We start from the raw sequence: 21,315 nt of genomic DNA on the forward strand, positions 1-21,315 counted from the left end.
GGGACGATGGGAGTTGCAGGCCAAAAACATCTGGAGGGCTGATGTTGAGGAAGCTTGCCCTAGTGGCACGTAAGGTGTTTGGTTGCCTGAGGTGAAAGACAAGGTGGCACCCCTGTTGCTGATATTAATATTGCAGTTTGAAGCAATTGGAAGCGTAAGAACTGACTCCTTTTGGAATAAATCATCGTCTAAACACGTAACAATATTATTCAAACTTTTACTGGCAGAACTCTTTAAAACAAAGCAGAATACAGCAAATGAAAGGTCTCTCTCTCTCTCCACGGAGCTGGTGAAAGGCGTGGCCAAGGGAGAGTCTCAAGGGCTGGAGAAAGAAGATTGGCAGGTGGTTTTGGCCCCTGGATCTGAGGTTCCCTGCTTTTGCTTGCCAGCTTCCCTGGGTTATCTGGTCGGCTACTGTTGGAGAAAGTGTTGGGCTGGAAGAACTTTTGGTCTCTCTTTAAATTTGGGGTGATAAGTAATGTTTAGAAACTAAAGTATGAACATCCTGGAACAACACATCACTCCCTTGTCATCTGCAGCTTAGCTACCCCAACTATTGTGCTTGTGAAAAGGAAGCCTGCTCTGTGTGACTGAGATACGCAAGCCCTGGTGGCATCGCTAAACCCTTCTGGGGAGATCAGACACAGCAGATCCTTGGGTGACATAGTGCACATTTGGCAGGATGTGTTTAAACTGCAGCCCTGTATAATTACCAGCAGCCTTAAGCAAAGAAGCAGAGTGTCTCTCCCCCCCCCCCCCCCCCGCTTATGAAAGAGTTCCCAGTTAACCCTTTGGAGGCCTAACATTTGTACAATGTTATCTCTTTGGCAACAAACGTCCGTATAGTAAAAGCTATGGTTTTCCCAGTAGTGATGTATGGAAGTGAGAGCTGGACCATAAAGAAGGCTGATCACCGAAGAATTGATGCTTTTGAATTATGGTGCTGGAGGAGACTCTTGAGAGTCCCATGGACTGCAAGAAGATCAAACCTATCCATTCTGAAGGAAACCAGCCCTGAGTGCTCACTGGAAGGACAGATCGTGAAGCTGAGGCTCCAGTACTTTGGCCACCTCATGAGAAGAGAAGACTCCCTGGAAAAGACCCTGATGTTGGGAAATATGGAGGGCACAAGGAGAAGGGGACGACAGAGGACGAGATGGTTGGATAGTGTCTTCGAAGCTACAAACATGAGTCTGACCAAACTGCGGGAGGCAGTGGAAGACAGAAGTGCCTGGCGTGCTCTGGTCCATGGGGTCACGAAGAGTCAGACACAACTAAACGACTAAACAACAACATCTCTTTGGCTGTTGGGTCTGCAAATTGCACACATTCCAGAAGTGAAGCATTGTTTAGTGTGCTGTGCCTGCAGGCTAACTTCTAAGGAGGCTGCAGATTTTTTTGCTCAGCCACATTCGAGAAATGGGTAGCAGTGATCTTAGTGCCTTTCACTTAAGAAACATTTTTTTTAAATCCAAATTGCATTTACTTTAGCTTCTCACAAACCTGTTTGAGACCTCTGAGAGTGACAAGAGGCATATAAGTAAGAGGTGGTCTGGTTGACTGTGATCTGACTGCCCTGCATTTTGAAGTCCAGGGAATAGGAAGCACATCCCAACACTGAATAAGCAGCTACTATATTTGCACAATATCATTATCCATATATTTATATTTCAGGAATAATATAGCACTGCTTGCAACCATGTTGGCTGAACCATGAGGAATGAAGGGCACAAATTGGAAATCCCAACGTTCCAGTTCCTCAGTTAGCTTGTTGCTGCCAGATGCCACTTGAGTCTGGTTGGCATTGCAAATGTAAGGAGTGGTGGCAAAAATGGACATGATTAATATCTGACAACCATTAATAATTAGTTTTCCTGTCTGAGGCTGTGTACACATTAGTGGCTTGCAGTGCAGTGAGTTTGTCCACCCCACCAGTACATTTCAAGTCACTTTCTTACACCAGAGAATGGAAGAGGATGTTTACCCGATTTGCTTCCCAGCCCTGAACTCCAATTCACTGACGCTGCCATCTGCACATGCTCAACAACTGCCTGAAATATACACACTTCAGCTGTGGGTGGGTGAACATATCAGATGACACAGCGATTCTTCAAACAGCTCTTGTTTATTCACAGGCCAGAACAGAACTGAACTGAAGGCCTCAGTCAGCCTGCTTATATAGAGCTCCACTAGAACGCAACAGTAACCATTTTCTGTAACTATCCAATCACTGAACGTCATTTTCAATCCCTTATTTGCATATGTGGACCTGAGTGAAAACTATCTACAGTATCCCCCTGCTGGCCCAGGGTGAGAACTTCAGTACATAACATCAGCTTAACTGTGGCTTCTGTTTTCCAATTGGATTGAGGGGAGGTGCCTCAAGAAGCTACAGGATGCAAGTGGGTACAGGCCAATGTCACATGCGCTTGGCTTCAAACACCTGCAGCAAGAGTCCACTGGGGGCAGAGCAAGTGGTAATATGGAGACAGCCTGTGTATTGTCACACACAAAGGTGCATTTGAGCTTCTGTTGTACTATTTATATAACTGTCTGGTCACAGTTCATGCCAAGGTGACATGGTAGATAAGGAGACAGATGGATAGGTTTGAATCCCAACTTGACCATGAAACTGATTGAAATGGCATCGCACTCATCCCTCCTCAACCTGGTCTCCTCCATATTTGTTTGGACTACAATTCCCATCAGCGCCACAGCCAGCACAGAGCAGAGAAGGCTGGGAAAGGCTAGCCATCTCACTGAACTGCTGGGAAGATAGAGTGGTACCACTGTCATGCAGGCCATTCTGAGCACCTCCTTGGAGGAAAAGTGGGATGCAATTCTAATTAATAATACACGGACACATGCAGGTTAGAAAGTGTGCGGAAGGCATTTGTAATGCAAATTAGCATTCTGGTCAACAGAGGCTTTGCATTTGTATTACAAGGTGACGAGAGCACTTCAAAGCCTTCTCTGAAAACAGCAACGTTGTGTGGGAAGAATCAGCTCAGGCAATCCCATAAATTTTAATTATCTCCATCTGTGAATGCAGATATAAATACCGTATTTTTTGCACCATAACACTCACTTTTTTCCTCCTAGAAAGTAAGGGGAAATGTCTGTGCATGTTATGGAGGGAATGCCTACGGGTGGCAGGAGGGATCTGCTGCAGTCGTGAGCAGAGGATCCATGGTTCCCCTTCCTTCCCTCCTTCGTGGCTCGCTTTGAAACAGCAAAGCGGGAGAAGAGCCGCTGAGTGGGGAGGAGAGAGGGACAGAGAGCCTGCTTCTTTAAAGGAGCAAAGCGGGAGAGGAGAGGAGCCGCTTACACGAGTTTAAGCGGCTCCTGTCCGGTTGGTTCCTTTAAAGCAAGCAGGCTCTCTGTCCCTCTCTCCTCCCCACTCAGCTGGCTAAATAGCAGCAAAGTTTTTCAGCGAGCCGGGGAGGAGGGAGAGAATCAAGAGCCTTTAAAGGAGCAAAGCGGGAGAGGAGAGGAGCCTTCTCCTCTTATACCCCTCTTCTGCATTATTAGCAGGATCCTTCTCCACCCACCCCATGCGTGTTCCTTGTCCCTTGAGTGCTTTTCCTTCCCTCCCCACTTAAAACATGGTTACAAAGCACGGATCCACATGGATCCTCAGGATTTTTACATTGGGTCACCCCAAATTCACCATCAGATCACATAGCATGTCCATGGCTACATCTTGCACCAAAAAAATCACGCACCCACTGTTGCCTGGGGCCGCAGTGGTGCAAAAACGTGGTTACAAAGCATGGCTCCACATGGATCCTCAGGATTTTTGCATTGGGCTACTCCAAACTCACTGTCAGATCACATGACTGTGGCCACAGCATGAACCACAAAAATCATACATCCACTGTTTCGTTTAGAATATTTTTTTTTCTTGTTTTCCTCCTCTAAAAACTATGTGCGTGTTATGGTCGGGTGCGTGTTATATAGCGAAAAATACGGTAAATGCTGCATCCACAAAAGGGAACATCCAACTATAAAACTCGGTCTACTTTGGAGGTTGATGCAGATTCCAAACATTCATCAGAAGGCATCCATTTTTGCTAATGTTAAGTGGATATGTTTCTAAAGTTAGGCATAGCTCATGATAAGCAGGTTATTTTAATTATGGAAGAAAGGGCAAGCACACTCCAGTAACATAATACATTTACACAACCAGTTTAAAGGGATGTTGTGTCATCCTAACTTTCATGGGTTCCCTGGGAATTACATGGTGTTTGTTTGGGGTGCTTTTGGGAATTCTGTGTAAGTGATCCGCAGTACCCTCAGGGAATCAAAGAGGTTCTAAGCAGAATTTGGCAATGTAAAACAGGATATATATTTTTGCAGTCTTGCAACTAAAAATGTATTATGCTATTAACAATCATGTAATTACGTATCTTAGCACCAAACTAATAAACAAAACATAGTTGTACATATCCATAAATGAAAAGGAGGAAATCCTGGTGCTGCAAGAGATCATATCTTATGTAGCCCTTGGCTCCTCTTCTGCGCCACGACATGTAATTTGCTCACACAATTTGAGTTAAAGAGGAATAAAATGAAAATAGTAACCTTTAAGATCTAGAACAGAAATTATTGCAGAATAATGCACATAATCCCAGACCTTTAAATAAAAAAGAAAGAAATAGAATTAGGATATGTAGCATTTTATTTTCTGAGGAGGAGGCAATCATCTCCATAAATCTCTTCCTCTACTGGTGTTGCCACTTCTTAAGGGTTCAGATTGATGGCGGTGGTTTTGAAAGCATAACAAGCTTTAAAATGTAATAAATGTGAGGAGCCTTTATTTGCCCTGTGGTTTCTGAGCCTTCTGGAAGACACTAACATCATGTATTCTCCTTATTCTTTATACTCATGCCAGATTTGATTCTGGCTATCCATTTACACAAAATCTGCTACCTTGCCACTGGCTTTTCGATCGCTGTCCTTTGCCCCTTCCTTGCATTCCAAAGTTGGTTTTCAATACATCTAAGAACTTCCTCACCAAATTATTCGGCTGTCAGTAATTATGGCATTCACAATATGAAAGGTCCCTTGTCTACTGCATCTCCACCAATTATCAGTACCCATATGTGAGAAGATGCGTAATGAATGAGCAAACATATGTCAAGGAGAATGCGGGGCAGACCTGAAGGATCTAGCTATGAAAGAGAGCTCCTGCCTTCAGGCCGTGCTTTGGGCTTCCCATGGGCATCTGCTAGGCCACTGGACCAGACAGGTCTTTGATTCCATCCAACAGGGCTCTTCTTATATGGTTAGATTCTCCAGTCATTTCTGCCAAAGGTTTCAAAAACCTATTCTGGGGTCCTATGCAGGGCTAACCCTGTTCACATGTTGAAGACATGGAATAATCATCTCATGTGGCAGGCACACCCACTGCCATGTCCCCATATGCCATGGGCTGGTTGGATGCAGAGGAATGGTGGGAAGAAGGCTAAGAGCCCAGGGAGTGAAAGCTGTCCAAGTGCCCCTATTTTCCAGGGACGTCCCTGATTTAGAGAAGCCATCCCAGTTTCTGATTTGATCCCGGAATGTCTCACTTTTCCTTAAGATGCCCCATTTTCATTGGAGAAAGGTTGCAGGGTATGGCGTTTTCTGACCACAGAGCCATCTGAAGGCAATCCTGTAGAGGGATTATTATTACTTTATGCTTATTTACTTTTATTATGTTTTTATATGTGTTGGAAGCTGCCCTGCATGGCTGGGACAACCCAATCAGATGGGCGGGGTATAAACAGTAAAATTATCATTGTGGAATGGGATGTCCCTATTTTCATCTGAGAAATGTTGGAGGGTATGGGAGTGGAGATGGGAAAACAATGAGTGGTCAGAGGGAGAAGACTGGGAAGAGGAGGTATTAGAAGCTGAAGGGGCAACAGGCTTAGTGAGCAGGGGGAGTCTGTGGCAGAGAGAAGTCCAGAATCAGAGGCAGAAGCTGAATCAGGCAAGTGGGAGGAGGGAGGCCAAGAGAAAGAGATGAGTCAGGCTGGTGAAGAGTCATGAGTGTATTGCAACAAGCTCCCCCCCCCCCGTCTCCCAGAGCCAGAAGAGGTGTGAAAAGGGCAGAGGAGAGGTTGAGTTGTCAGTAAGCTCCACTGCTACAGACATGGTCCCTAACTGCCACTGAACCCAGGGGGGGGGCTGGCTGGCTGGTGCTGCATATAGGCATGAGCCAAACATACACGTCCCACCTCTTCTATGTCATTCAATCATTGTTTTCCCTTTTTCCCTTTTTGAGTTTCAAACTTCTGAGCAAATTAGGAATGTGCAAGCAACTGCAGCATCCTGGTGCTGTGGTGAATCCTGGACGGATCAGCTGCACAGACCCCCCTCCCAGGCATCCTGCCCTGGGACTCCCCTTCACCCAAATGCACAAAATGGGGAGACTCTTCAGATTTCAGAATGCATCACCAATTCAGCTCAATGCCTTTCCCCATCCATGTGAGAATCCAGATAGGAAGGGGCTTTGCAGGGAGTTGTTTTTGCTCCGGTGGACCCCTCCCCATCTCCCCAAATCCCCTTCCTCTCTAGGAGTCTAGTCCGGTTCATTTTAAGCCACACAGAGAGAGCCAAACTTTGGGATAATATCTCTCTGCATCTCTTTCAAAGCAGGAGCCAAAGAGGAAATGCCTGCTCCACACACAGGTGGCAATGAAGAGCAAGGCAGCAATGCAAAGAAACTTGGCAGGAACCAAAGAGGTTTGGACACAGAGCAGACCCAAATGCTGGCATAGCTCAATCAACAGGGGTAGCACAACATTTCTGTGTTATGCAACAGTATATCTGGCAATCTTTTATATCATTGCAAATGTTAACTTAGGCTGCAGTCCTAACCTAATCATACTTCCACGGGAGCAAGTCCCATTGAACTGTTAAAGAGACACGTATAGGATGGCACGCTTAGGCAATGCCAACTTACCTGATAGGAAGCCTCATTGAACTGACCGAAACTTACTTCTGAAAAATCATGCACAGGATTTTCTTGCCTGATATCTCACTGATAGGTGGGTCTATGCAGCCACAGTGTTGAAGTCTCATTCATGCTAAAGAATGCATGGACAGAAGCTTCTTGAAAGGGTGAATTGCATGGACAAGGTAATGATTGTGTTTAGTTAATACATAGACTATCTAACCAAAATTAAATGAAGGGGGTGTTTCTTACTGAAAAATACAAGAGAAGCATTTTGGATAATGCATCAAGTCCAAGTCATGTCAGAGGGATAATGGCAGGAGACACAGAGCTAATGCCAGCAATTTTGCTCATACTACATCATTGCGGTGCTTTTGGCTTTCCAGGCTAGCTGTTTATATTTCTGTGAAAGCTGAGGTCTCCCTAGAACTGCCACATGAATGCACTGGCCCTTGATCTTTTGCACAGCACATATGCCAAGTTTGTTTAGTTAAGAAGACAAAAGTAAGACCATTAGCATATTTATGAAATGGGCTTAGCTCTCAGCATATCTGCTATGAACACAGAGAAAAAGGTTTCCAGGTTTGCCTGGTGCTTTGGCAACAGGGTATTGCCCAAGCAATCATCTGGAAAGACCAAGCCTAGCCTCTGCTACTGAAGCAAATGCTGCACTTTAGAGATGCTGCACTCTTTCCATTCAGAACAGCATCTTACAGAGCAATCCCAAGCCCAGCTGGTCAGGAGGGGGGTGTAGTGGAGCAGCACATCCACCCCCATATCTGCTCACATCAGTCGGGTCAAAAGTTGTCGGGGGGCGGGGAGCAGGGGACAGGCAAAACCAGCCTGATCCCCTCAAATAATGACCGCAACACTCCTGAAGAAAACCACAACTAAATGGACAAAGAAGTCTTCAATCAGAATCAATTGCATGAGGAAGTCTATAAAAGAACAGCAGATTATGGACAAATCGAGTTTCAAAAGCCCAGCAGCACACTTATCTTAAAAAGAAAAAAACACAGCCCACTGTTCACACAAATAAGGGTCTGGTTGTTTTTTAAGGATTGGGCATTCATTGCTATATAGTCTTTACAAATAATAAGCAGCCACTGTGTAGCTGTAGTTCTTGACAGGAGATGTGAAAGTGGAACTAGCATAAAAAACACAGGAAGTTGCTAGAGAAAACATAAAGCTCCTCACATTTCCACTCTCTCCCTCCCTGGTTGGGTCAGAATATCTCCTGACCTTTCAATCAGCATAAGCAGCTGTTTGACGACATGACATGACTGACAGTGCAAAAAACCAATGGAGCAATCCTGTATCTTTAATTGATTGCTTCGTGCCCCGGCGTGTCTTCCTTGAGACCCTTAAAGAATGCTGCAGGGGCCAACTGGCCTTAATCTCTCTTGTGATCTCTCTGCCTCCAGGGCTGGGAGAAAGTGTGTGCTAAAATTAGCTGTGTGTTTTCATTAGCTTTGGGAAGATTTGTCCACATGTCTTTGGGCATACCATAAACCCCGACCCGTGTAACTGCTGCAGCCTCTTGAAAAGTGCTGAGACATAGCAGCCACTTTAATTACTACAACTTCCCACTGTGGAATCTTTTATATATTTTGCAGAACTATAATTCCCAAGGCTCCCCAGGAGAAAGCCATAGGAGTTGAAGAATATTAAAGGAGTTAAACTGGCTGAAGTTTCTATGTTTTTTTAACAATTTGTTTTGATTGCTTTACTTCTTACAGGATAAAGAACATTTATACATCAAAAGAAACTTGCCACCCCATAGCTATGATACAGCACAGATTAAAGCCATGTAATACAGCAGATTCTCTAATACAATAAAATAAAAACAGCACAACATCTGGAATCAAACCAATCAAAAGATTTTATATTCTATAGAAAGATTGCTCGAAGTTTCTAGCATAGAGATAAATGCTATTTGTTTTGTCTGGCTTCCAGGCTGCAGTGTGTGTGTGTGTGTGTGTGTGTGTGTGTGTGTAAGGAAAAAACTACAATACCCAGAAATGTGGGGGAAATGTGCTTCAAATGTGCTTTAAAGCATAGTGTGTACACAGCCTGTGATTAAGAGCCAATTGGCCCATGCTGCAAAATCACATGCTACCACTTCAGCCTGCCAGAAAGGAGTCTCATGTTTGTGTGCCCTCGAGGGTGCGGAGTCCGCAGGGACCTACAGTGGTACCTCTGGATGTGAACAGGATCCGTTCTGGAGCCCCATTCGCATCCTGAGCAGAACGCAACCCACGTCTGCTCATGCGCAGGTTGTGATTCACCGCTTCTGGGCATGCACATGACGTCATTTTGAGCATCTGCACATGCACAAGTGGCGAAACCCAGAAGTAACCCATTCCATTACTTCCGGGTCGCCGCGGAACACAACCTGAAAACGCTCAATCTGAAGTGTCTTTAACCCGAGGTATGACTGTACTAGTATGGAGTAACTGCCTCTCAGTCTAACCTGCCTCACAGAGTTGTTATGAGGATAAAATAGGGGAAAGAATCTCCTTGAAAGAAAAGTGGGACATGAATGTAATAATAGCATATCCATCAACTGTCCTGATTTGAGCTGGACATACTGGAATTACAGAGGCCATCCTGGTTTCTGACTGGATCTCAAGATGTCCCATTTTGGCTCCCATGACAGCATGGCCCTGAAAGATGGGCATCCCAGTTTCCCTCTGCAGCATGTTGGAGGGTATGAAGACTATCCCAGGTAGCCAGTTGCTATGTCCAGGACAGAAATATTAGCAGCAATCAAATACAGGGTTCCCCAGCACTGCAGCCAAATGAAACTGTCCAGAAAAAACAAAAACCCTGCAACATGGTATTTTGATGCATGCTTTGATTGATTCTTAGATCCCCTTTTACCCTGTCAGCTGCATACGAGATGATGGATTAATTTTGCCCTCTAACTTGATTGCTCAAAAAGAGTACAACTGCTAACACTTAAGGTGTTACTAGGCAGTGACGGATGACTACCATCTATGCCTCAGGAGAATAACAGTGTCCCTAAAATATCTAGCCAACAAGCTCCCAACCAGCAAACTCATTCCAAAAAGAGGTCTTTGTTATATTGACTTATTTTAAAATACTTGCCACCTACCCTTCATTGTTACAGGCAATCTCAGAACAAACTACCAAACTCAAAATGAAACAGGTTCTAATTTCTGCCAAGCTCATTGCAAAACACACAAAAAAGGAAAGTGCTCATTTGTGATGATTCCTTCCAGAGGCATAAATTTGTGGAACCACAGAAGCAGCCTTTTCCTTAGCCTTTTCCATCGTGTGATGGTGCTGTTAGGAAGAGCGCTTGCTGCTGCTGCTTTCTTTTCACAGGCAACATGAATATTCATACTGTATAGTAAGGAAATGCTTACTATAAGGGAAACTCAAATGTTTAACAAAACCTTTGTTTAACAAAACATTTGCTGCTATACTCCATGGAAGGAGTCTTGCTTTTTTAAAAAATCATGTTTTTAAAATTAAAGAATATACACCTACCTCCTCCCCCGCCCCTTGCAGTCTGACAAGGGACAGCCCAGAAGTCAGCTATATCTTCCTACATAGCAATGAGCCCTGGGAGCTGTAGTCCAAACCATCTGGAGGAAGTCAGGTTGACTATATTCCAATACTGAACTGGGCTTTCTGAGTGTCATGGCTTATGTATCAAAAACAGCAGCACCATGCGCAAAAAGGAGGTATCAGCCAGCTTGAGGGAAACCCCAAAGTTTGCAGTACTGCAAAAAGATGTTTAGGTTTCTCACCCTAAGGGGGGAAGGGGTACCAAAAGCATCCACCATGAGGACTGATCATGCTCAGATGCTGACTGACAGTTTATAGGTTGCAGAAAACAAGGGGCAGATGGAATGGACTATCCAGGAAGAAGGTTTGGCTGGCTGAGTGGCTGAAACATAAAAAGAAACACTCCACACTGCAGCATTTTGTTGCAGGTCCCGTGTGAGTGTGTGTGTTACAATTGTAAGTAATTCTTACAATAGCCTTGCAAAGTACAATTATTCCTAATACTGCAGATGGAATGCTTTGGCTGAAAAAATTATTGCCTCTCTGATGAAGTTGCTTTGTGGATGGCAGGCGTTTTGGGCTGGGAGCCATACATTGGAAGCCCATTTCTCCTCTGCTGAAAAAGGAATCATTGGAACTGTAGTTTAGCCCCCCCCCCCGAGCTACAGTTCCCAGCACCCTTAAATCACTGTTCTCAGTGTGCTACCAACCCTACCCTGGAATCTGCCCCTGGGAAATATGATGTAGGTACTTCTTATGGTAAGTCATACACCGAATCCACTTTTTAAATGTCTGCGCAAAAATATTCTTGAGTGCAGGACATAACACGTTTAGAAATGAGCACTAAAATCTATCCAATGTTTTCATTATTCAAGGAAAATATTTGCAAAAGGAAGAAAGGAGCATGGCCAACGTGCTTGAAGAACTACAAATATGTGCCTCAAAGCCACTATTTAAATATCAATTCAAACAGCCGTTTCCCTGCTCTATAATCTGCTCACAGCTGCAAGAGGTCAGGGAGCAAAACAGCTGCGATTCAGCTTGTAACACATTTGTTACTCAGTTTCCAAGGTTGCCATTGGGAGTTTTGACATGTGTCCTTCCATTAGGAGAGTTAGTGTGCCTGATTCATTTCTAGTACAGAGCCATAGCACCTTATGGTACGATTCCCCCAGGAGAGCTTTGGAAGACAGCAGATGACAAATAATGAGCAGACCTGGATTTATTAATTCTGGATTCATTTTAAATTGGGAAGGCAAACGATGTTCTCTTCTGCCTCTCCACACACCTTGTCTAAATGTTTAGACTGCAAGGAACCTGACATGTCTTTTTTGCTGCTGTACTACATAAAGTGCCTACATAAATAAGCAGACCACAACAGTTCTTTCACTGAGATTCCAAGCATTTCTCCCTATTTCTCCGAACCCTTGGTTTTCCTGCTTTAGGGGGAGAGGGGAGTATATTGAAATCAGATGGCATAAACATTCCCACAACTGGTATCTGTGCCAAAAACATGCTGATGAAAAAATACGTCAGATGCCTGCAACCCTCAAGGTTGCAGCATGCGGTAGCAGCCACAGTAAGGGGGAGATGATAAAAGGGAAGACGGACCTTTTGCCATTCACTGTGGCCCTATTTGCACAACACATCTTAAAGCAGAATTAGTCTCCATTTTCTTTTCTCATCATTGTTGTTTTGTTTTTTTACAGCGTGTTTTTACTGTTTAAAAGGAAGGCTTGACAAAGAGGCAATGTATATTGAAATCTCACAAACCAGAGAAGTGGCTACATATGCTTCTTGCTGCTGAGCATGGTTCTACATAACTCCTTGCCCCTTCCCAGCCATGACAAGCAAAAACAGAAACTTCATAAATTGTGTTTTTATTTTGTATTTTTATCTTGTGAACCACCCTGAGATTTACAGATGAAGGACACTATACAAAGTTAATAAATACAACAACAACAAATGCAACAAACAAAATAAATGATGCAGAATTAGTGATCAAAGTAAGGCAGCCTTGAATGAAATCCAAAAGCTCCACCTCTTCCCAAGTCATGTCCCCCCACGCATTCTGAAAGTAGGAGCTAAGGCCGCTGTAACAATAGTGGCTAGACTGAGGCGCTACCCAGAGGCGGAGCTAGCTGCTCTGGCACCTGGAGCAGCACACATGCTGTGCACCCGGGGGCAGGGCGAGCCACCCGCGGGGGCGAGGCGAGCGTCCTGGGGGCGGGGGGATGTCAACCTCCCCCCAGGGATGACGGCCTGGGTGGGCCACACCTACCGCATTCCCCTTCCTCCGCCAGTGGCGCCACCTGCACTGTACGTTTCAACCAGTATCATACCATGTGGCTTCCCCCAAAGACTCCTGGGAACTGCAGTTTGTTAAGGCTGCTGAGGGTTGTTAGGAGAAGACCCCATTCCCCTCACAGAGCTACAATTCTCAATTCCTTTTCCCAGGTAAATTGTAGCTCTGTGAGGGGAGGGGTGTCTCAGCACCTTTAACAAACTACACTTCCCATGATGCTTTGGGGAAAGCCATGATTGTTTGAAGTGGTATGACACTGCCTAAAATGCATGGTGTACGTGGGGCCAGTGTTGAAGCTCCCTGTCATAAGATAGTGTGGAATTTGACTAATAAGATGTTCCTCTCAAACACAGGACTAAAAGCAAAGCCAGCTCAACTGATCATAGTCACCTCCTGAGAGAACACAACACCCAAAGTGCCTTACCCTGCTGTCCTCTTGCATCTCCCAGTCACTAGAGAAGGCCATGGAATGCTGTCCTTGAGTGCAGTTGGAAAACTGGAAAAGGCTTGAAAACATCCGTCTGTTTTCTTGGGTATCTGGAAATATTGCATCCTGGAAATTTACTCCATGTGGAAGGAGGTTATAATTCTCATCCATTCTGAAAAAGAAAACCAGGGATAAACATTAAGTAACTTGCAGCACAAGTCATCCATCTCTATATAGTGTAATGAGATTGACTTTCAGCAAGGCACACACTGCCCTGGTTGACACATCCTGATAAGCCATTATGACTGAAACCATGGTTTATTGCGAATGTGTATCTCCCGCCCCTGTCCTGTGCAGGGTCTGGACAGCTCAAATGTCATTGGTCTGCTGTGTCACCCAACCCAAATTGTATTCTTCCTGATTTATTTCTGTTTTGCACCCGGTGGTTTGCTTGGAACTGACACAACATGGTCCAGGTTCAGGTGAGAAGTGGGAGAACCCACACAACTATGGTTCAGCATCACATGCCCCCCCTTTTCTATCTTGCACTTAAATACCATTCCTGTACCAGGTAAAGTAATGTTTAGCCCCCCGATCCCCCAACCTGTCCCATATTTTGCCTGACTTGTCCTTTATTTTGCCCGACCAAAGGTGGCAACCCTAGTTCATATGGAATGGGGAGAGGCAGTCCTTGAGGTATTGTGGTCCTGAGCTGTTTAAGGCTTTATAGGTAATTAAAGATGGCATCAGGTTGGTTTCCCTTAGCTACAATAGTACTTCCTAGACTGGCATTGGTAGTCACATGGGCTGGTCCATTGGGGGGGGGCACAAGGAAAACAGCTTGCATATTGCCCATTTTGCTCCATTGACACATTCTGAGAAACCCACTGAAAGGTTCTGTGCCATTTGAACTCTTTCTCAACAGGTGAGAATATTAATGCTAGTTGTGTTTCCATTTCCTAGATGGGCCTGGCATTGGTAGATCAGAGTGAGTGATATGAAGAATAATCACATGGGGAGAGAGAGGCCTATGGGCCCATTGGGAAGAGAAAAAGGGGCCTGATCCATATTTGTGGCTTTAACAACAGCTTGGAATGCTTATTTTCAGTGCTGGGAAATAAGCAGTGTCACCTGTTAATATCTGCATGTAAAAACTACTCCCATCTTTGTCTCAACATTTATTCCCACTTGCCATTATATTTCTATTTTCAGCCCTTGAAAATGGCAAATAACATAGCGGATCCCACCTCTCTGGCTACCAATTGTGGCGGATCCCACCTTCATATATTCTACTTATAGCCACTTTGGGTTATCTGATGGTTTTTGTGTGAAGGTAAAACTAGATACTTGAAGATTCAAAGAAGTTGGACAAATTAGAAAGATTTATTTTAGAGAACAAAGTTGGTAAAACAAAGGATGTGTTTTCAGGAAACAGTTAACTTATTAATAATAATTATTATTATAATTACCGTGGCTCCATGGTGTAACGGTTAGCACTCTGGACTCTGAATCCAGAGATGCAAGATCAAATCTCAGTGGAACGTAACTTTTCATCAACTGTGTGGACAGCTCAGTTGGTTACAGTTTAGTGCTATTGCGAATTTGATTCCATATGGGACACTTGCATATTCCTGCATTGCAGGGGGTTGGACTAGATGATCCTCAGGGTCCCTTCCAACTCTACAGTTCTATGATTCTATATTAAACTCTAGTGGGTGTTTCAGGCTTCTAAACAAACTCAGCTTCTTTTCAACTTCAGCTGCTTATTTTCAGTTAATACCCTTCTGTTCAGTGTTACAGGTTTCCAGCCTAGATGGTCAATGCTCAGCTTCTCTCCCGTTATTTCACTTCAGTTCCTTCACTTAGTAGTTGTGTAGGTGTTTCAGCTTAAAACTTTGGTTCCTAGACAAGGGGGACTTTCCATCAGTTTCCCAACCTTTCCTCACTCCCACTTCTGAGGTACTTCCATCCCAGGGGATCCAGGGGATCCCCACACCCCTCTTAACTGGTCTGGGAGCTTCTCTGTCTAGAGGATCCCTCCCATCCTGACTGACAGGAGACCCAAGGAGACTTTATCCTCACAAACCCTACTTCTCCTTGTTCAAACTCAGCCTGCCTGTTACTCCTGTCTGAATACTCTCCCAAGATACTACACTCGGTCTTCGTATCTAAGCTGAGACTCCTTTCTCTAGCTGTGGATGTTCAGCTCCTCAGAGTGGATGTTCCACACACAGACCAGAACCAACTCTCCAATTCTTCCTCCAGTTCTTTCCCTCGGGGGCATTAGACTCCTTGAAGGTTGTGTTTACTTCACAACCCATCCATCGGCAACCGGACTCGGCACGGCTGTTTGTGGTGGAAACAGATGACTCGGATCTTGCGGTGGGGCCAACCCACTGCAGGCCACCCCACAGTCTTTGGTGCTCTTTCCCTGTGGGTACTACTCCTGAAAATGTCAACCGGCAGAGCGGAATTATGGCATTTGGGACAAGGAAGTATTGGCTATCCAAGTGGCATTTGAGTCGTGGCATCATTTGTTGGAGCGGGCCCGTTATCCAGTTCGGATGGACAATCGGAACCTAGGACAACTCCTGTCAGCCAAGAAGCTGAATCAGCGCCAGATCTAATGGTCCCAGTTCTTCTCCCACTTTGATTTCAAGGTTACCTATATTCCCAGCAGCCTGAATTAGAGAGCTGGAGCTCTTCTTGGAAGCCGCAGAGCACACCATCTCCACCAAGGAGGAGACAGGGGACTCCCCTGGGAAGGAGGCTAGTTCACCAACACAGGAGCCAGATATGTGGAGAAACGTGACTCAAAGAAGTAGGAGGCCCAGGGTTCGCTCTGATTGTTTAGAAATACACAATCGCTTTGAGGTCCTCTCCCCTAGCATGGAAGACGAAGAGCAGATTCCATTTGAGGATCTCTCCCTCATTACAGTCGATCAGGTATATGAAGACGAGCAGCAAAGTCAGAACTCAGGGAATGTGCAGGTGACCTTGGAACGGACAGCTCATGGAAGAACCCCGACCAAACCTAAGAGGAGACGTGTAGTGGTGATAGGGGATTCCCTACTGAGGGGAACAGAAGCAGTGATCTGTGGGCCTGACAAGATGTCTCGGGAAGTGTGCTGTCTCCCCGGGGCTAAGATCCAAGATGTAACTGAACGACTGCAAGGAATCATAAAACCTACTGACAAATACCCCTTCCTCTTGGTTCATGTGGGAACCAATAACACTGCAAGCAATAGCCTCCAGAAGATCAAAAGAGACTATGAGGCTCTGGGCAGAAAATTGAAGCAATTAAATGCACAAATTGTCATCTCATCTGTCCTCCCAGTTGAACGACGTGGCCCAGGGAGAGAGGGGAAAATAGTGGAAGTGAACAGCTGGCTTCGCAAATGGTGTAAACAGGAACGGTTTGGATTCTTAGATCACAGACTGCAGTTTCTTGAAGATGGACTTCTGGCAAGCGATGGGCTGCACCTCACAACGGTTGGGAGGAATGTTTTTGCCAAAAATCTCAGAAACCTCATCAGGAGGGCTTTAAACTGACTAATGTGGGGGAGGGAGACAGTGCTCCTGAAGGTAGGAGTCTATCAACTGATGAAGATGATCATCCAAATGTCATAGACCAAATGGAGCAAACAGCACGCAGACCTAGTGGTGGGAGGAAAAAATCCTTAAATAAGAGACACGGGGGAACGATTAATGGACTTCAATGTCTGTACACTAATGCACAAAGCATGGGAAATAAACAAGATGAGCTTGAGCTCTTGGTACAGCAAACTAAATATGACATAATAGGCATCACTGAAACCTGGTGGGATAAGTCCCACGATTGGAATGTAATAATGGAGGGATACAATCTATTTCAGAGAAACAGACCAGACCAGAAAGGAGGAGGAGTGGCGTTATATGTCAGGGATGTGTATACCTGTGAAGAGATCCAAGATTTAGGACCTCAAAGCCAAAGTGAGAGCATTTGGGTCAAAATTAAGGGAGAGAAGAATAACAATGACCTCATTGTGGGAGTTTACTATAGATCCCCAAGCCAAACGGAGGACATAGATGATGCCTTCCTGGAACAGATGGCCAAGCATGCAAAAGGAAGGGAGATAGTAGTAATGGGGGACTTCAATTACCCGGATATTTGTTGGATGTCAAACTCAGCCAAGAGCATAAGGTCAAACAGATTCCTCACTGGCCTTGCAGACAACTTCATTGTCCAGAAAGTGGGAGAAGCAACAAGAGGAACAGCCATTTTAGATCTGGTCCTAACCAATGTTGATGACCTGGTTAGTGGGGTAGAAGTGGAAGGATCATTAGGCGCGAGTGATCATGCTCTTCTGAAGTTTACTATACAGCGGAAAGGAGCAGCCAAGCATACTAGGACTCAATTTCTTGACTTTAAGAAAGCCGACTTCATAAAACTTAGGGACGTGCTGGGTGAGATCCCATGGACAGTAATACTAAAAGGAAAGGGAGTTCATGATGGCTGGGAGTTTGTTAAGAGGGAGATAGTAAAAGCACAACGTCAGGCAATACCAATGAGACGGAAACATGGAAGGTGCCTAAAGAAGCCAGGGTGGCTATCTAAAGAACTTTTAACTGAGTTAAGATTAAAAAAGGATGTGTACAAAAAAACTAAGGAGATAGCACAAGAATACTTGGCTAGTTTAGATGTATTCAAGTCTCCAGGGCCAGATGAACTGCATCCAAGAGTATTAAAAGAACTGGCAGATGTGATCTCAGAACCACTGGCAGTCATCTTTGAGAATTCCTGGAGAACAGGCGAAGTCCCGGCAGACTGGAGGAGGGCAAATGTTGTCCCTATTTTCAAAAAGGGGAAAAGAGAGGACCCAAATAATTACCGCCCAGTCAGTCTGACATCAATACCAGGGAAGATTCTGGAGCAGATCATTAAGCAAACAGTCTGTGAGCACCTAGAAGGAATGCTGTGATCACCAATAGTCAGCATGGATTTCTGAAAAATAAGTCATGTCAGACTAACCTGATCTCATTTTTTGACAGAATTACAAGCCTGGTAGATGAAGGGAATGCAGTGGATGTAGCCTACCTTGATTTCAGCAAGGCATTTGACAAGGTGCCCCATGATATTCTTGTAAAGAAGCTGGTAAAATGCGGTCTTGACTATGCTACCACTCAGTGGATTTGTAACTGGCTGACTGACCGAACCCAAAGGGTGCTCATCAATGGTTCCTCTTCATCCTGGAGAAGAGTGACTAGTGGGGTGCCACAGGGTTCTGTCTTGGGCCCGGTCTTATTCAACATCTTTATCAACGACTTGGATGATGGACTCAAGAGCATCCTGATCAAATTTGCAGATGACACCAAACTGGGAGGGGTGGCTAACACCCCAGAGGACAGGATCACACTTCAAAACGACCTTGACAGATTAGAGAACTGGGCCAAAACAAACAAGATGAATTTTAACAGGGAGAAATGTAAAGTATTGCACTTGGGCAAAAAAAAATGAGAGGCACAAATACAAGATGGGTGACACCTGGCTTGAGAACAGTACATGTGAAAAGGATCTAGGAGTCTTGGTTGACCACAAACTTGACATGAGCCAACAGTGTGACGCGGCAGCTAAAAAAGCCAATGCAATTCTGGGCTGCATCAATAGGAGTATAGCATCTAGATCAAGGGAAGTAATAGTGCTACTGTATTCTGCTCTGGTCAGACCTCACCTGGAGTACTGTGTCCAGTTCTGGGCACCACAGTTCAAGAAGGACACTGACAAACTGGAACGTGTCCAGAGGAGGGCAACCAAAATGGTCAAAGGCCTGGAAACGATGCCTTATGAGGAACGGCTAAGGGAGCTGGGCATGTTTAGCCTGGAGAAGAGGAGGTTAAGGGGTGATATGATAGCCATGTTCAAATATATAAAAGGATGTCACATAGAGGAGGGAGAAAGGTTGTTTTCTGCGGCTCCAGAGAAGCGGAGACGGAGCAATGGATGCAAACTACAAGAAAGAAGATTCCACCTAAACATTAGGAAGAACTTCCTGACAGTAAGAGCTGTTCGACAGTGGAATTTGCTGCCAAGGAGTGTGGTGGAGTCTCCTTCTTTGGAGGTCTTTAAGCAGAGGCTTGACAACCATATGTCAGGAGTGCTCTGATGGTGTTTCCTGCTTGGCAGGGGGTTGGACTCGATGGCCCTTGTGGTCTCTTCCAACTCTATGATTCTATGATTCTATGAACCAGTGGGCTGATGCCCTTTCTTGGAAGCCAGAGTATGAGAGGTCTGACGATGCGTCACGTACACCCATGATATTGCCTCCTGGCAGTTTTGCTATGGCCCAGATTCCTAGGGACTTTTTGTGGGAGCTGCGGGAGCAGCAACAGTGGGACGCCTATGTGCAGCACTGGTGGAAAGAATTGGCTGACCAGGCTAGACACTCTCCTCACCACTGGATGGTGCACCAGGACTTGCTGCGGTTTGGGGGCCATTATTATGTGCTTCCTGGTCCACAGCGGGGAACTGTTCTGCAGTTATGCCATGACAGTCTACCAGCAAGGCATTTCAGACACTTCAAAACTCTTCATTTGGTGGCCTTGTCTTTGGGACAAGGTGGAGCAATATGTGGCTTCCTGCCCAGTCTGTCATTGGGCTAAAGACCTCCCTGGCAAGCCGGCAGGACACCTTCTACCTCTCCCAATGCCTGAATGGCCCTGGCAGACCGTGTCACTGGACTTTATCATGGACCTGCCTTCATCCCAAGGGGTGACTACCATTTTGGTAGTGGTGGATACCTTGACCAAGATAGCACATTTTCTCCCTTGCACTGGCCTCCCCTCAGCCCAAACAAGTGGAGACTTCTTCTTGAGAGAGGTGTTCTGCCTGCATGGTGGCCTGCTGCAGCAGGTGGTATTTGATAAAAAAAGGTAAAGGTACCCCTGCCCGTACGGGCCAGTCTTGACAGACTCTAGGGTTGTGCGCCCATCTCACTCAAAGATGCCAAGGGCCAGCGCTGTCCGAAGACACTTCCGGGTCACGTGGCCAGCGTGACATCGCTGCTCTGGCGAGCCAGAGCCGCACACAGAAACGCCGTTTACCTTCCTGCTAGTAAGCGGTCCCTATTTATCTACTTGCACCCGGGGGTGCTTTCGAACTGCTGGGTTGGTAGGCGCTGGGACCGAACAGCGGGAGCGCACCCCGCCGCGGGGATTCGAACCGCCGACCTTTCGATCAGCAAGCCCTAGGCGCTGAGGCTTTAACCCACAGCGCATCTCTCCTCTGCCTACCACCCCCAATTGGCTGGGCAAACAGAATGTGCAAATAGGATCCTGGAACAGTACCTGTGGTGCTTTGTCAGTTTCCATCAGAACAACTGACTCTCATTCCTGGCGGCGGCTGAATTCTCTTATAACAGTGCTCTCCACACTTTGACATGCCTCTCCCCATTCTTTGCCAACTATGGGTTCCCCTGCTTCTTTTCCCTGCTGTCATCTCCTTCCATGCTTCCGGCAGCAGAACAGTTTTTGCAGGAGCTGCGGACCATCCATTGGGTTCTCCGCAAGCAGCTCCAATGGTCTAAGGAGGATTACAAGCATTTTGCTGACTGACATCAGCAAGCCAGGGGGCCCCTGGCAGTGGCAGTGGGGGACTTGGTCTGGCTCTCCACCAGGCATCTGCCGGTCCAGAACCCTTCACGGAAACTGGGACCCCAATTCTTCAGTCTCTTTCCTGCAGGCCAAGATCAACCCAGTGGCCTGCCGGGTCAAGCTCCTGGCTTCCTACAAGGTACACCCGGTCTTTCACCATGCCTTGCTCATCCCTGCGGTCCCTGCCAGTCTGCAGCAACCGGAGCTTCCCCCTCTGCCACTCCTCTTTGTGGAAGGGGAGCCAGAATTTGAAGTGGCACAAATTATGGACTCCTGTCAATGCCAACGTCTCCTGCAGTATTTGGTGGACTGGAAGGGCTACGGCCCTGAGGAACGCTCATGGGAAGATGCTTCGTATGCCCATGCTCCCCAGTTGGCCTGACAGTTCCACCGTTGGTTCCCCCATAAGCTGACACACAGCCAGCGGGTCGGGGGGGCACCTTGCAGAGGAGGATAGTGTCATGGGCCAGGAGT

The 21,315-nt window shown here is 45.9% G+C and overlaps 1 protein-coding gene and 1 long non-coding RNA gene across 2 annotated transcripts in view; one reads left to right on the forward strand and one right to left on the reverse strand.

Annotated features, from left to right (window-relative positions):
- LOC310658340 overlaps positions 1–19,140 on the forward strand; it is a 59,797-nt gene extending 40,657 nt beyond the window's left edge. The window contains exons 2-3 of the long non-coding RNA XR_014502250.1: positions 6,597–6,678; positions 18,145–19,140. This is a non-coding gene — a long non-coding RNA (uncharacterized lncRNA). The remainder of the gene's footprint in view (positions 1–6,596; positions 6,679–18,144) is intronic.
- The window catches only part of CCDC3 (coiled-coil domain containing 3), a 56,605-nt gene that overhangs the window by 31,983 nt on the left and 3,307 nt on the right, over positions 1–21,315 (reverse strand). The window contains exon 2 of the mRNA XM_083400053.1: positions 13,210–13,384. Coding sequence (XP_083256179.1) covers positions 13,210–13,384 — 175 coding nt within the window. The remainder of the gene's footprint in view (positions 1–13,209; positions 13,385–21,315) is intronic.

This window comes from Podarcis tiliguerta (assembly GCF_965153285.1).
Source record: "Podarcis tiliguerta genome assembly, chromosome: 10".
Lineage (NCBI taxonomy): Eukaryota > Metazoa > Chordata > Lepidosauria > Squamata > Lacertidae > Podarcis > Podarcis tiliguerta.